General features: G+C 35.8%; 1 protein-coding gene across 1 annotated transcript in view; it reads left to right on the top strand.

Annotated features, from left to right (window-relative positions):
- Positions 1–4,023, top strand: part of LOC119077505 (CCN family member 2) — a 74,703-nt gene extending 70,680 nt beyond the window's left edge. The window contains exon 10 of the mRNA XM_037184734.1: positions 1,485–4,023. Coding sequence (XP_037040629.1) covers positions 1,485–1,559 — 75 coding nt within the window. The 3' untranslated portion in view covers positions 1,560–4,023. The remainder of the gene's footprint in view (positions 1–1,484) is intronic.
- The last annotated feature ends 12,282 nt before the right edge of the window (positions 4,024–16,305 follow it).

Here is a 16,305-nt window from a genome sequence, read left to right on the forward strand (position 1 = left end):
GCCTATTTTTCAATTTTTCTATGTTTTCCAATCGAAATGTTTCCACTGAGGCCTTTCTGTTTGTTTTGCAGAAATGCCTCAGTAGGAAAATTTCGATTGTAAATCGACAAGGCATTGAAAACGTGTTTTGGTCCTAGTTTTCATTGACAGATGCAGCAGTCGCGATTTTGAATAGAAAAAGTTCTAACTTCATTTGACAGTTTCGAAAATTTCGTCATGAAAAATAGGACTAAAACACGTTTTCAATGCCTCGTTTGTTTTGAGCATTAAATCGCCCCTGGTCCGTTACAAAATTTGAAATTTTGAGCGGACCTACGGCGTGGATTTGGCTCCGCCAAATCGCTGCACCCTAGGCAAATGTCCCAATTGTTCGTGTGATATGGCGGAACTGTGTGATTCACTTACACTGTGGAAATTACACTAAATTTTCAATCCGCGAAGGCGGCAACAATTTATTTAATCCTCAATGTTATGATTTCTTGTAAAATCTTCTTGTGACGAAAGAGGATTGATAAAGCATGAAACGCAGTCAAATTTGTTTTCTCCGTCTAAAACGCGTTTAGTGCGACTAATGCCAAAGGATATTGGATTTCATGACGCGATGAATATTTTCTAAGGCAAACCATGTTACTGTTACATGCTAAACAGGATGTACGTGAACGTACACCTCTTCTCGAAATTCAATATACTTTGACATAAGCCGATGTCGCACTAGATACGTGGATTCGCATTAGTTGAAATATGTCAAGCGATCGTTTTAACCAATACAAATTCTCACCATAAGGGGAAAAGAAGTGCGTTTCGAGATTAAATCGATTGAAAATGGGTGATGTTTTAAATTTGAGTACGCTGAAGTAATGAAGTATTGATGGATTGACCTTTGTATATCGAAATAACGTACTGGATGGTCTTACCTTATTACCACTGGAAAAATACCTCTTCATTGAAAATGTGAACGCTTTGTGTCAACTTTGCAACTGAAAATGGATCCAGTCGTCTATGGGAAACTTCATTTGGCCTGTAGAGGCGCCACAATTGTTTTGGTACTTCATTGACGCTCTACTGAAAAAGTGGCGTCTCTTCAGGTCGTGGAAAGTTTCTTATATGCAAAAAGGAAGCAAATATCTAATCAAACCACAAATAAATCACCTTCCTCAAACCAAACATTTTACTCGTAAAATTACCTCTGTGTAGTGTCTGTTGCTTGGACGAATTTTTCATTTTTTATCTTTCGATCCAAGTGGTTTATTTGACTTGAATCGACAACAACTTTATCGTTAATTCTGTACGGCAATAATGACGATTGCTAAGTATTTGAGATAAGATTAACTTTAGCATTGTAAGAATCATCAGCATAACTGGCTGCATCTAACCCGATTACCGTTACGTTTACGATACAAATTGAGTTTTATTTTTTTGCTCGAGAAATTCAAATTCGTTTTCGTTTCTTTCTTTAAAAAAAAAAAAAAATTTTTCTTTTACAGGGAAACCATTGCTTGGATGATAATGTCAGCAAGTACGATTTGAAAGAGTTGCTGAAGAGGGTACATCGGACATAAGCGAATTGTATTTTATTTTAGACTAAGAGCGAAACAAAAATGAAAAGAAAAAGAAAAATATTTTTATTGATCCTTTGAAATGTGAGCAGAAAGAAAATCCTTCATGTATACACGGTTTCAACATTACAAACACAACAACACAACCATAAGGTCTAATTATTCTTGTACTTTTAGCTTGGCAAATAATTGGAAAATCTTGTTCAGGCAATTTACCGTTACATAACCACATACAATTAACAACATTTTCAGCAATCTCATATATCTACAGTGTGTGTAACAACTCCGAAACGTATCGATCGAAACAAGTTTTTTTTTGTTTCTTAAAAAAAACAGAAATTCTCTTTGGTTGTAACGTTACGCAATTTAATTAGATGTAAATTCGAAGGCAAAGCGTCAATTTGAATTAGAAAATGTGTGTTGTGTAACTGGAACGGAACTGCCATCATTATTTGGTATCGCCGGCATTGAATTTCGTTTCTGTAGTCAATTCACGTCATAAGTGCGCCAAAATTTAAATTTTTACTACTGACAGTTGGACAAAATACCGCTGACGTCATATAGTAAACGTCATCGGATGTGCGATGTTTTGAAATAAAAGACACCTACGGCGCAGCGTGACTTAAATCTAGTAAGACCGGTAAAATTAACGAGAGCGAACAAGCTTTACCTGAGCTTCAGCAATAAGCTTTCGGGTCTGAATTTGAAAAGAAAACTTGTTTGCAGCACTTTTATAGCAGCGACCGGTCGTAGGCCTCACGTGAGATTCAGTTTCTTCTTCTTTGTAGGTCCTTGTATGCTCCTAACTGACCATCATGTGAATTTGATGTCGTGCGTTCAATACTCGATTATTGGTGACGGGATCTTTTCTTCATTCCTCCTCAAAGCGCTGCGAAAATTCGGTTATTTCCGTCAAAATGGGAAAAGATCACTAAAATTCATGAAGCTTGAAGCCACCAAAGTCTAGCATCAGCACCATCTCTTAGAAAGAAAAACACCCAAAAATCGACAATTCGTTTTTTGTAGGGTTGCAATGAGGTGGAGAGAATTTTCTTGTTCTTGAACGGTTGTGACGATAAGTAATTCAGATTTAAGTATACCAATTATGGCATGGCCTGACCATACAATAGAGGAAATTAGGTTGAAATAACACACGTGACTACAACAGAGCATTGATTTTATTGAGTTATTTTAGGACGGGTTTGTTTCCCGTTTATTTTCGATGACAAAATGTTGACAGAGAATGTGTAAATGATGGTTCATCAAAGGCAATCCGAAATGAGTTTTTTTAGTCTTAAATATTTTATTAGTTGATAGGAAGGTAGTCACGTCCAAAGTATAGATGAACATAGGGAAAGAGTGCGTACGACAGAGGGTTTCTGTGACGACATTTATAGACATTTTTGCACTTTTTAGGTTTTGTGACGAAGATAATTCGTTAATTTTACATGATGCAATCGGGTCAGGTCTTACTCGTTACTTTCTAACTTCATCAAATATCCGGGTAGAACGATATGAACTCACTGCATATGGGTCCTGGGTTTGATACCCGAGATGATCAAGCTCTCATGTTTTATCCTAATCACAAGTAGTTTCTGCTATTAGTAACATCTAGTTAGATCTAATGACTCTAACGCAGTCTCAAAAAATAAAACGAAATTTTCAATTGACAAGCGCGCCATCTACATTCAAATAGCTAAAGTAACTAAATAACTTCCTAGCAACCTACATGATCAACTAATTTTCATTTATGAATAAAAATAGAAGTTGCTGAGTGCGGAAAACAATTTTGCCTTTTGTCTTTGTGATGGTGGAAATGTGAATCTAGAATTTCGTACGTTGTACTGTGGAATGACACTCCATATCACCACATAATTTAAAAAAAAATTGTTGTTCCAGCGTCATCTGACACATAGACATATGAGCAGCCATGTTCGTAGAGTCCAGTTTTTAATGTCAGACAATTACTCTGACCGTACACATTTGCAGACAAAGCTAACACAGAAAATCCACTAACAAAAGAAATCCCAAAAGAAATGAGATTTGTAATTTGAAATGTTGTGCAACAAAGAGAATTTTCCAACACTTCTCTGCTGTACGAATTTGTGTTTTATGTGCACGGATCTAGCTATAAATCAAATATTAAATTTTAATTAACAATTTCTCGAAAGTTTCTTTATAACATCCTCCCCCACCCCCCGATTCCCTTTGCTATTTCTCGTTTCACTTTATACAATATATTAATATCAGAAACTCTTCCGATTCGATTCGGAGAGACTTTCCCAATTCAATTATCCTTCTTATATTTTAACGAAATATAATATTTGGAATTGAGTTAAAAATTAATTTTCTGATAAAATTTCGTAACTTTAACACTGAGGCACATAATACCATTGGCATAATGTCATTATCTTTTCCAACAACATGTTCCAAACACAATTGAAAGTGAGAGAGGAGAGAAGAGAAACAAACAACACACAAACCCGAAACATATCGCGATGATGATAAAAATAGATTTCCACGATATAGATAATAAAAATAAAATAAAATTTGATTAAAATACAAAAAAAAATTTAACATTTTACATAAATTGAATGACAAATACAATTGTACATTTATGTAAATAAAGCAAATGAGTGTAATATGGATGCCTGTAGGGTAGGTTTTGTTCATTTTAAATCAATTTCATATTTATTTGGTTTGCATTAATAAAGCAAGAATTAGTATAGATAGATTATACATGGCAAGCGGTAGAGTGGTTAGTGATGAAACAAGGAAATTATGTTTCGTTGCTCGAAGTACACTCAGTAAATCAATTTTATATGCAGAATTAGCAACAGCTGATGCACAACCACATGAGTCTTTTTTTATTTAAGAATACAACCAGCCAGTGAAATTGTTTAGTTTGTGTGGAAAAATGCAAGGCTGTACACTTTTAGGTCACGCAGACGAAGATACACTCCACGTTTCATAAAATAAATCACCACGCAATACAAATTGAATTTTGGTGAATTTGTTTGTATGGAAAAGGTGTGTTCCCGCGTATCTAATAAAATAACGATCTGCGTGACCTCCCCAAAAGTTTACAGTCTTAGAAAAATGTATGAGAATTTTATTTCACCGACTGGTTGTATAATTGACTTTACGCATGAGCAAATAGATCATTGTCAATGTCGTTTGAGACGTCAAATAAGCTGTCATTTTCACAAAGCTAACCACAATATAAGAAAAAATTATATGAAGCTGTCATTGTTTGAGGTTAGCTTTGTGAAATTGACAACTTATTTGACACTATTTTAGAGAGAAGTACCGCTATTTGACACTGATCTATAGTTCATCCGTTCCAAGGTCGTTTAAAATGTCAATCGTCATCCACAGAGAAGCCAACACAACCTCACTTTCAAATTTTAACGAAAGAAATTGTTTAAGTTGGATGACAGTCGGTTGTTATGTTTATTTCCTGTAAAAATTCGTTTTTACCGTACGATAGATCTATTATATTATGATTTGAAGCACCGCATGGAGACAGCGCCATCTGTACATAATTTCTATAATTTTTGTACGTTTGAATTTTGACAAACAAATCGCTGACATCAAATGAAATGTTTTTTTTTTCATCTGCGGAGATTTAAAAAAAAAAGAAATTCATTTACGCAACAAATCTCTGCATTTTGAAGGATTATAAATTGACAAAAGCATCTTTTCCTTCAAAATGGTGCATCATTTACCGTTGCAGAGCTTTGTTACGTAAATGAAATTCTTTTTTTCTCTCCACAGATGACGAAGATTTTTCGTTTGATGTGAGTGATTTGTCGACAAATTAAAGAAATTATGTACAGGTGGCGCTGACTTCCATGATGCTCAAATTTCTATTGTAACGCAAGATACTTGTGGCTTACACCATTGTAGCGTAACACCGTTAATTCAATTATTGTTTATGAATCATGCGGTTGTGGCACAGCTAATTAAATTGTGGATAAACAGCTGTTCCTCTTTCTGCAGGTAAAATGTATTAACAGAATGTATGTTTTTGAAGAGGATCCTAACTTCTAAAGGCTAGTCATGCTAGTGTCTGCTTTATTCGAAGTCAACAAAATAAGTCGGGAAAAAGTGATGAGTCAAAATTTCCATACACAAGGCTCCCCGAAAATACTATGGTGGTCATTTTAAATGTAATACTAAAAACCACCGGATGGAGCAGGCAATGATAATGTTTATTTATGTATCACTTACCAAGAGCAGATAATTCCTAAGAATTTTTCTTTTAATTATTGTTCTTGATCGTGTTAAAAATTGGTACGACGTTACCGGGTAGACGCTCTTGGAACAGCCAACAAAACTGGGTTAGGAGCTTTTTTTAATCTTTTTTGAAGCACTACATTTAATTTAGCGCAAGTAACAAGAAGCACATGGAACAACATGTTCATCTAAGTACTTTGAGTTCAACAGATTACAACAATAAAGAAACACGGGATCAGCCAACGCACTGCTCCTAGCATGAACATAAGAAATATTTGGAGGCTGATGAAGTCACAGTAGGCACTGCGTTTCTTTCGTGAAGATAGGTGACTTGTTTTAGTTGTGTGAGTTCAAACACACAATACAATCAATCTTAAGCGGTAGCTCTCATCACAAAAGCCTCCAAATTCGACGTTTGTCAAAGTAGTGTTCATGCTAGGAGCAGTGCGTTGGATCAGCATAGAATGTTTCTAACGTAACTTTGTTGGCTGTGTAATACAACACTTTAAATATTTGCGGGCAGTAATCGGTCACTTTGCATATTAAAACGAAATTTCAAAAATATCAATAAAAGAGTTGCAGTTGCATTAGCATGATTGAATATTTTGTCACACGAGCCACTTACTTCTGGCACTCACACACCTTAAAAACTGAAAATCTTAAACATTAGGAAATGTTCTTAAAACTCAAACTACTAAATATGCGTATCGCTGTAAAGTTGAGGACCTCTACATTCATAATAAGTAATAATTTAATCAAATAATTGCATTAGTGAGGTCACAGCACTCATCAAAGTTCATAGAGGTTACATCGATTCTGAGAAATTTTCCGGAAGTCATATTTTCGGCTGATTATTATCAAATTTTATGAAGTTAATATTTGCCCCAGTAGTACTTGACCTCAGCTTTCCAACGAACCCATACACACCCGTGTCCTCGCCACCTTACGGAAATGAAATCCGGACTACGAAACCCCATTTTTCGACTTTTGGCCACTTACAACCAGCCAGGTATAGAAGATCAAAAATATCTGAGACTGGTTTTGGGGCCTAGGCACCAAGGCCTAACTAGGCATATATAAAAAAGTCCCGGAAAAAATAGCGCCGATTTCGGTCAGAAGAATGCCTCTCTACTAAAAAAGCAAGACTTAGTGCTTATGTTCAACATATTAGACACGTTAGAACGATTGAAACTTAAATGTAAGTGAACACTCATTTCATTTCATTTATTTCATTTTAAAAAAGTTCTGTTTTACATGACCTGCGTAACTCTAGTTTGCATTAAACAATTCAAAAGAGCTGCAGTGAACGACATCTCAAATGTCTCACTGTCAAATTTTTCTGAGAATTTTATTGTGTCATTGCACAATGACATTCTCTGAAAAAAATGACAGTGAGACATTTGAGATGTCGTTCAGTGTACTCGAATACGATTTTTGAATATCTCGTAATGCAACACTCTTATGTCAACACCGTCAACACTCTTATGTCAACACTCTTATTGTAAACGACCGCTTGTTATTGTCTGCAAATGGATTGGATGCATTCGTTTTAATTGCAATTTTATTGAAATATGAAACATATTCATTAATGAATTATGGGCACAATAGGTAAACACATATCTATAACAAAAAATAATAAATTAAATTTAAATGAAAAGTAAAATGAATTTAATTAAATCGCAAAATTTGAATTAATAAAGAAAATAGTTTTTAGTGTTTAAGTAAATAATTTAAAAATAAATAAAAAATCGAAATTATTTGTAAACATTTAATAAAATGCAAAAACCAAACTTTTGGACTTTTATTCACGCTTTGATGAACTACTGAACTGACAGAAATAAAGATTCACTTTGCTCAACCTCTCGTATTTTTACAGGTATTAGTGCTGGAACGCAAAATTTCCAAACTGAAACTGAAATTTCTCTCGAATTATACGAAAAGTTGGGTCAAATAGTTATTTGTTCACCTAGTGGAAAAAAATAGAAATTTCATTTCGATGATGTTTTTTGTGGCCAGAGCGTAGCGAGTGTATGGCGCAGTGTGTAAGTCGAGACTTCACATTGAATTATTGAATCACAGTTGTGGGCTCGAAACTCAAATAATTCGTTTCATCAGGTTGTTGTCCACGATATTGACATCTGATTGAATCGGTTATTAGGTAGAGATGAGCGGGCCGCCCGAAATACATCGGCCCGGGTTCGGGTCCGGGTTTTGAAAATTCATTCGGGCCGGGTCGGGCTTTGACAACAAAAATTCGGGCCGGCCCGACTTAGAAATACAAATTTAAAGTAAGCCAATAAAAGCCTATAAAGCATGAAACACTAACTTATTTTATTATTTTACTTCGCGTATAAGATTATTGCAAAGCTTTTATGCGTAGAAAATGATTTTTCATTAAATTTCTTATAGTAAAAAAAAGTCGGGTCACGTCGGGCCGATGATTTTTTCGGGTCGGGTTGGGTCGGGCCGCGAAGAGAAAAGTCTCGGGTCGGGTCGGGCTCGGTTTCAAAAAATTGGATCGGGCCGGGTCGGGTCGGGTATTGATAAAACGTCGGCCCGCTCATCTCTATTATTAGGCTGCGTCTTAGATTTAGTACAGATGACGTCTCTTTGTGTTACATGTAATTGTTCGTTGGTAATGTTATTCAGTCAGTTAGTCGAGAAATCCCGCTGACGATATTTAAAAAAAAATAAAAATTTTCCTCTGTGAACACTACGTTTATCACAACAAATGCTTCGGAAGTTTCAGCTGAGGTGAGAAAATAACTATTTTCTCGCCTGCAATGTGAAAATGGATTGGCTCGATGTCTGTTTTTTATGTAAATGGAAGTCTAAACTACTCTGACCATATGACCAGTTAAGCCTAGTATTTACCAATGAATAATAACCACCCAGGTATGGCTAATGTCAACTCGGAGGGAATAACTATTTTAAAAACAGATCCTAAATCGACAAATTTTGAAGAATCGGGCGTACCTGGTATTGGTAATTGGTAATTAACTCTGATCAAAGCGAAGGAATGACAGAAGATGTATGGAAGCTCTACTATTTTTTCGTATCAACGTACTAGATCAGCTAGATCTGCATATTTCGTAAACTTTCTGTATAGAAAAAATGTTGACATATACTCGCGATCAAAGTGGGTCGATTTAAATAGAAACAAACAATCGTATCACCCCCTGCGACCAAGATTCTACTACATCGTGACGTGTCCTGATAAGTTAATAGAAATCTTTAAATCTTTATAAAAATCAAACTTCAATGCCCGTCAAAATGTTATCGATTCAAATTTTATGATTCACAGTATTTGTCTTATAATATTACTACGTACATAGAACAATCGACGCGATAATTGCCACTCATCATGTTTCCCCATATTTCTTTCCAATTTGTATAGCAACTAAAGTCGTCGTTTGCATTGTGTTACTAACATACGAAAAAAGTATATCGAGCAATATGCCCGTATGATGTCTGCTTAGTATATTATATTGCAAAGCCATACGGTTCTTAGGTGCGGTTCGTTGACACCCACAGTATTTAGTGTAGCACTTGTGTGTAGTTCTATTGAAGTACTAAAGCATGAACTTGAATCTTTTTATGTTTCCAGACATGACAAAATATCGGAATGGAAAGGTAGGTTCAAAATAGATCATCTTCAAATAACGGTACTTTCAGACCTAACCTCACTAAACGTTCGTTAAATGTTTTGTTTATTCATTCATTTGCATTTTAAACGTCCTTGAGTCCGTGGCCTAAGAGTACTGCAATGCAACTACGTAAGGCTTCTCTTTATTTTCCAGTTCCGATGTTATCATAACTAGTCACGTTGCGGGTCCAACGCCCTGAACCGATAGACTTTGTTCATTTATCATTTTTGTTTTTATCGTTTCAAGACATTTTATCACTTCGGATTATTCATTTTTGTTAAGTGTACATCACATCACGAAACAATCTTCATTCCACTGTCTGTATCGAGATTTTTGTATGGGAAAAATATTTTATTGGTAATTTAATATCGCCTGAACACGATAACGACCACGGAGACAAGTTTTTTGTTTTTATTTCAATCGAAAAATATCGTTTTTGTTTGGAGCGAATGTATAAATATGAATGGTGATACGTACAGATATGGGTTGATATTCTTTAGGTATAGTTCAGTACATTACATCGATTGATTGTTTCGTTAAACTATACATTTTCGATCGACTCTTATTCAAAGTATATAAACACTGAAGGTAATGCAAATCCACAGTTACACACGGATCCAAACTTTCAGGTGAATTTTAGCTCTGTCATGTTGCACACGTATTGAATTCGTTTGCGTCAAGTTGCATCTAGTGGTGAATTTGGAACGATTTAGCGACGTTATGTTGCCCACATATAAGAATCGTTTGCGTCAAGTTGTATTTAGTGGTGAATTGGAAGGATTTAGGGCCGTCATGTTGCACAAGTCTAAGTTAGACAACATACGAACATGAATTCACCTGAAAGTTTGGATTCGCAATTTCTCTGATCCGCTCAAAGTATATAAACACTGAAGGTAATGCAGACCCTCAGCGGATCAGAGAAATTACGGATCCAAACTTTCAGGTGAATTCATTTTCGTATGTTGTCTACCTTAGACTTGTGCAACATGACGGCCCTAAATCCTTCCAATTCACCACTAAATTGAACTTGACGCAAACGAATTTTATGTGTGCAACATAACGCCGCTAAATCGTTCCGAATTCACCACTAGATGCAACTTGACGCAAACGAATTCAATGCGTGTGCAACATGACAGAGCTAAAATTAACCTGAAAGTTTGGATCCGCGTGTAACTGTGGATTTGAATTACCTTCAGTGTTTATTTACTTTGGATCCGCTGAGGGTCTGCATTACCTTTCTCTGATCCGCTGAGGGTATGCATTACCTTCAGTGTTTATATACTTTGCTCTTATTGACACCACCGCCTTAGAATTTGAAGTTTAAGTTTACCTAGTCCTACCTGTGATACCTAAGTTAAGTCCGCTTGTATTAAGTCGACTGAAAATGAACAATAAATGAATGAATGAATGAAGTGAACCAGTAAGTGAACAAAATGAAAAGAAAAATTTTCACCGCTTTCCTTTAATGAGAATGGGGTCGATTTAACGCTCGGTTTCAATATCCACTTTTTAGCGCACAAAGTCAGAGACTCTTTCGCTCTTTCATATAGTTTAACCCAAGTTTGGTGATGAGTTTAAATTTCATTTTAACTATGATTCGCTAGACTTGCTCGTGAGCAAATTGGTATAAATAGTTCTCATTTTCATAAACTGCTCAGTCTTCTCGGAGCTGGTCAAACTGCTACAAGGAAATCTATTTCCTGGTGAAAGCTAATACATTCGTGGTCGTTATTACATTCCTATATTTTTTCAAAAAGAATTCTTCTGGAAAGATATCATCCAAAGTAGATATCATTGGAGTTAGTTCACCTTTATAATACTATCAAAAACGAATTATGTGTTCACTTTTGCAATTTCTTATTATAGTGTGCTGCCAGTACAAAAGTGAACTAATTCTGAGGTGGAACACACCCTATAGATTACGTAAACAACTGTACGATTCAATTATGAAACCTGTGCAATTACCAGGATATAGCTAGAAGAACGGCAGAATAGAGAGATGCTCGATAAATTGAAATTTTTAGTATTTCCGTACACAATTTACGTTAACTATCGTCATTTCGCACCGGAAGACTGCTCCAATTTCTTTTTTCCGAGTGTGCGATAATAGCTTCTACAGTTCCCTCTATACCATCATGGACAAGATTTCCACTTTCTACGGAAAAACTAATGTAATTCAAATCGAAAATAATATTGCTGTCAACAGTTCCATATCCATCCTCCCGTTTATTATTAAAGTAAATACGTTCCAATCCAATCCAAAATTGGAAAAAAGGAAGAAAAAAAAAGCGAACAGAAGAAGATGAGTCTCTTCGTGCAGGAACAACAAATTCGGAAAAGAAAAAGCACAACGATGATAGACTCGAAGCCAATAGAACACATACACATACACACACACAGAGAGAGAGCATCGAAAACTTAATAAAAATACATTACCCAATCCCACTTATGGATTGAGCAAAAAAAAGAAGAGGAAATTACATTTTCCCAATGGCAAAGTTATACTTACAAATGGAATAAATTTATTAAAAGAACATCCATCGATGAGAAGGGTCGTCGTCTGTTTAAGCAATATCCCTTTTGTATACCGAACGATGGGGATATTGTGTACAATACATAAATGTAGGTCTCGATGTAGGTCGTGTGTATTATTATGAAAATTTGTTGGATGCTGTCGTGACCGGACCGAATGTCAATATTAGATGTATACGAGGCTCTTTTGTAGATTTTACCTTTACGAGAGCGGCTAGTCGGTCGTGTATTATGTGTGTTCATTGTGCGAAATAAAAATGTTTGGTATGTCTCACTCCCAACAACCCTTGTTCATCGTTCTGATAATATATACGACATGTCCATATCGAGCTAGTGACTAGTTAATCATATCCACACATGGATGATATGATAGGGAAGAGAATTAAATATTTACGATGTGATCATCGTCGCATTCCGACCTGAATCGGGAATAATGTGTTACTGTAATAGAGAGTCCATCTAAATTCAAATATGGATTGAAGATTGGGTGGACTGCATAATATTACTGGCAGGCGTTCTAGACATTGTTTATTAATGAATTTCAATGAATTTATGGTGCGGATGACCTTTTTTTATTATATCGTCTATCAGTGCATTTAAGTTAAAAGCTAAAGTATTTCAGACATCTTCGTCAAAATTCGATTCAAAATTTCGTTAAAATTCGATAAATATTCAACGAAAATTAAATAACCGCAGATTGCCACAATGTATATAAACACTGCAGGTAATGCAGACCCTCAGCGGATCAGAGAAATTACGGATCTACGGATCCAAACTTTCAGGTGTCTAAGTTAGACTTGTGCAACATAACGCCGCTAAATCGTTCCAAATTCACCACTAGATGCTACTTGACGCAAACGAATTCAATACGTGTGCAACATGACGGAGCTAAAATTCACCTGAAAGTTTGGATCAATGTGTAATCCTTAGTTTCCTCTTACCAAAAAAGTATTCCGTGTGAGAGACAAAATTGAATTTTTTCAATTTTTTCTTTGTTCATTTGACAGCTTGCTCTCAAACAGAGTACTTTTTGTTGAGTGGAGTGGACACTTAACTGTGGATTTGCATTAAGTGTCCATTCCACTCAACAAAAAGTACTCCGTGAGAGAGCAAGCAGTCAAATAAACAAAGGAAAAATTGAAAAAAATTAAATTTTGTCTCTCACACGGAGTACTTTTTTGATAAGAGGAAACTAAGCATTACCTTCAGTGTTTATATACTTTGGATTGCCACACAGTTTCTTATCTTTAAGGCAGAGCATAATATTTCTGAAACTACAAAATTATCGGTAGTTTTGCTAATGTTGAAATTCGTATTCAATTAATGTCTCGAATTTGGGAACAAGCGCCCAGTCACTTCCAAATTATCTTAATTTGAATTTAAATTTCAAAAAACCAGGCGGAAGTGAACCTACTTCTCATGGTTCTCTAGAGTATCCTATAGAACTTCCAAATGACCATCTGAAATTTGAGAACTAGCACCCAGCCACAACATCGGCCACAAGTCAATTTGGCTTAAATTGAATCCCAAAAAATTAGGTGTGAAAATTTCGGATTTTAATTTCCTCGCTCGTCTCTCAGCCTCAAATGAACCTGGTTTCATTGGTTGTCAACTCAAGCAACACAACATCCAGCAATACAAAATTCCAGTAAAATGAACCTTGACTCGATAGCGGAAAAATATTGTTGCCCGCTTCCGGGAATCGACTTGTCGATTCATCTGGCAATATTGTTTTGACTCAAATCGGTGTTACTTAAATGAGAACTCTGCTTCTTTTCTATTGTTTGAACCACTAGATCCACAAAGAAAAAGAACTTATTAAAATTTTTCTTTTGTTGTCCTGTCAAATTTGACAGTATAACAAAAAAGAAATTTGAAAAATTCTCTTCTCGTCGGTATTTGTAGCTAGAGTCACACTAGGGAGATATGCATCGTGGAGCTGTCAATTTTAAGCATGGCTGGGTGCCCATGTAATTCTTGGGTGTGCCGATTAGCATCAGCGCCATCAACTCTCGATCGTAACTCTTTGGTTTGAAAGACCTGTTACGTAAATGTAGAGCTAAACGGCGTATGTGGGCGGAGGTCTATATAATCTTAGGTTTCAGCATAAAATGAGCGAATGCAACTAATAAAAAGTTTAGAGAATTTCAAATACGTACATTGAGAAGGTGCTTGCAAGGTATAATAAAATCATTTTGTTCGTGAAACGCTGTCGAATTAAGAGTTCTTTTCACGGCTTTTCGGAAAGAGCAACCACATATATATCGCCCATACAATGCAAGCACATATAATATCGATTAAACATGTGTTTAGTTTATACACACCATCAACAACGTGACTTCTTTTCCGATAACACAAAACGGACCGAACACACAGGTGAAAATGTCCCTAATAAACGTTTAACGATACGGGAATCAATTACGGCTAACTTAATGAACAGTTAACACTTCGGGTGTATTCACCATTTATGTCGCACACATTTTGTTTTCGCTTCATCTGCTACCGGAGGAGCATACATTTCTCATTTTTAATATGATCCCGGAACACGGTTGCACAGAATAGAATCCAATACAATCGTTTGAGGCATAAAAGTCGGTGTTAATGTTGTGGGTCATGCAATGTGGATATATCACAGGGGTGTAACTTAGAACGATTTTTATTGTCGCTGCCTTAGAACATTTTTGATTTTTGTACCAGCCCTGTTGAATGTCGTTCAAAAACATCGAATCGTTTCTTAATTTTCTGAATTTATAGTTTTCGGCAACAACGATTTTCTGTTATAGTAACTTTTAATTGTCTTCGGCAATTGCCTAACATCGATGGTATTTTACGACAATTTTTATGGTAAAGTGGTACACCCGTGGGATATATGGATAGACTTGGGTGTATATCAGGGTGTTATATATATGGATTGTATACACGTACGTGTACCGCCTAGAAACATAACGCAAAATTAAAGGTTTAATACAAGCACAGCGGGTTCTTTATTTATATCCCGTGTGTAAGGTGTGAGGTCGCACTTGAATTTTGATTACTTTTCGAAATAGAGCGAGCGCGAGAAAGGGAGAGAGATTGGATGCCTCTTGCTTTACCTTTGATTTTCCTGGAAGGGAAACCAATATTTTATCTCCAACTTTTATGGCTGATTGATGATTTCAGATTGTTCGAAATTATAAAAAAAAATTTTAAATAAAAATACGCAAGGGATTTGCACGAAAAAAGATTTAGAAAATTGGAAATTTGTTTTCGGTGTAGGAAATTCGGTTTGGCACGCTGGTTTTGTGATGGATTTTACTTTAATATTTTCTGATTGATCTGAAAATGTTTTGGTCGTTGAGGTTTTCCCATCCAGATTATGTGAAACCAACGAAGACGATGTCGACGAATTTTTCTTTGTTTCTCATTCAGATGAAACACAATATTGAAAGTCAAAGTTAAAGTGACTGGCATGCCGCAGTCATTTAAGAACATTGTCTTGGTGTGTAAAGTTTGTCGTTGGATTTATGTATTACACGAAATAGGGGATGAGACTCAAACCACCGAAGTTTGTACAGTTCTGAATTCGTAAAAGTTTCCGTTACACATTGGAAAATGCGAGGACAAGATTAATCCAGAGAAATATGATGAAGAACCTTGTTTGAACATTTAAGCCTGTAGATGTTCGTCGTGTCGTGCTCAATATTTTTCAATAACCGAAGGTAATACAAATCCACAAAAAAAAAAACAAGAAACCTAAATAATCCCTCATAACCCTCATAATGAATGAAAGAATTTTATGTGTTGGACGTACTGATTTTGAGCTATAGTAAGATGTATGCATTGTATGAGACGATAAAGCGATACAGCGCAACGCTGCAATTGACCTCTTACTCAAAGTATATAAACACTGTGGATTTGCATTACCTTCAGTTACGAGCAGTAAGTTTCGGGTGAATTCGAGTGCAGCGCAAGTTCACTTCGTTGTAGCTCTTACAGTTTCAACAGACTGTTCGCAGTGCTGAAATACTTTTATTTCCAGATCTGTGTCACATTCCATTTCATGTACAGCATCTATATCGATCTGTTATCGTTGTCGATACACCAAACGGAATGCGACGCTACAAAAGGTACGAATTGAACATAGAAACTGGTGACCCCAATGCGCAACATCGCTTAGAAGTACAAATCACATATAGAATGCAGTGACATCTGTTGATCGTGAAAATCGCTAATAGAATTTCCTCGGCTGTGGCAATTAATTGTTCTCACAAAATTTTTAGCTCGCAATTTACTATAGATCATCTTCAAGATACGGTTCTTTCAGACGACTTAACCTCTTTTAAGCTTCGTTA

Source organism: Bradysia coprophila, unplaced genomic scaffold (genome assembly GCF_014529535.1).
Source record: "Bradysia coprophila strain Holo2 unplaced genomic scaffold, BU_Bcop_v1 contig_235, whole genome shotgun sequence".
Taxonomy (NCBI): Eukaryota; Metazoa; Arthropoda; class Insecta; order Diptera; family Sciaridae; genus Bradysia; species Bradysia coprophila.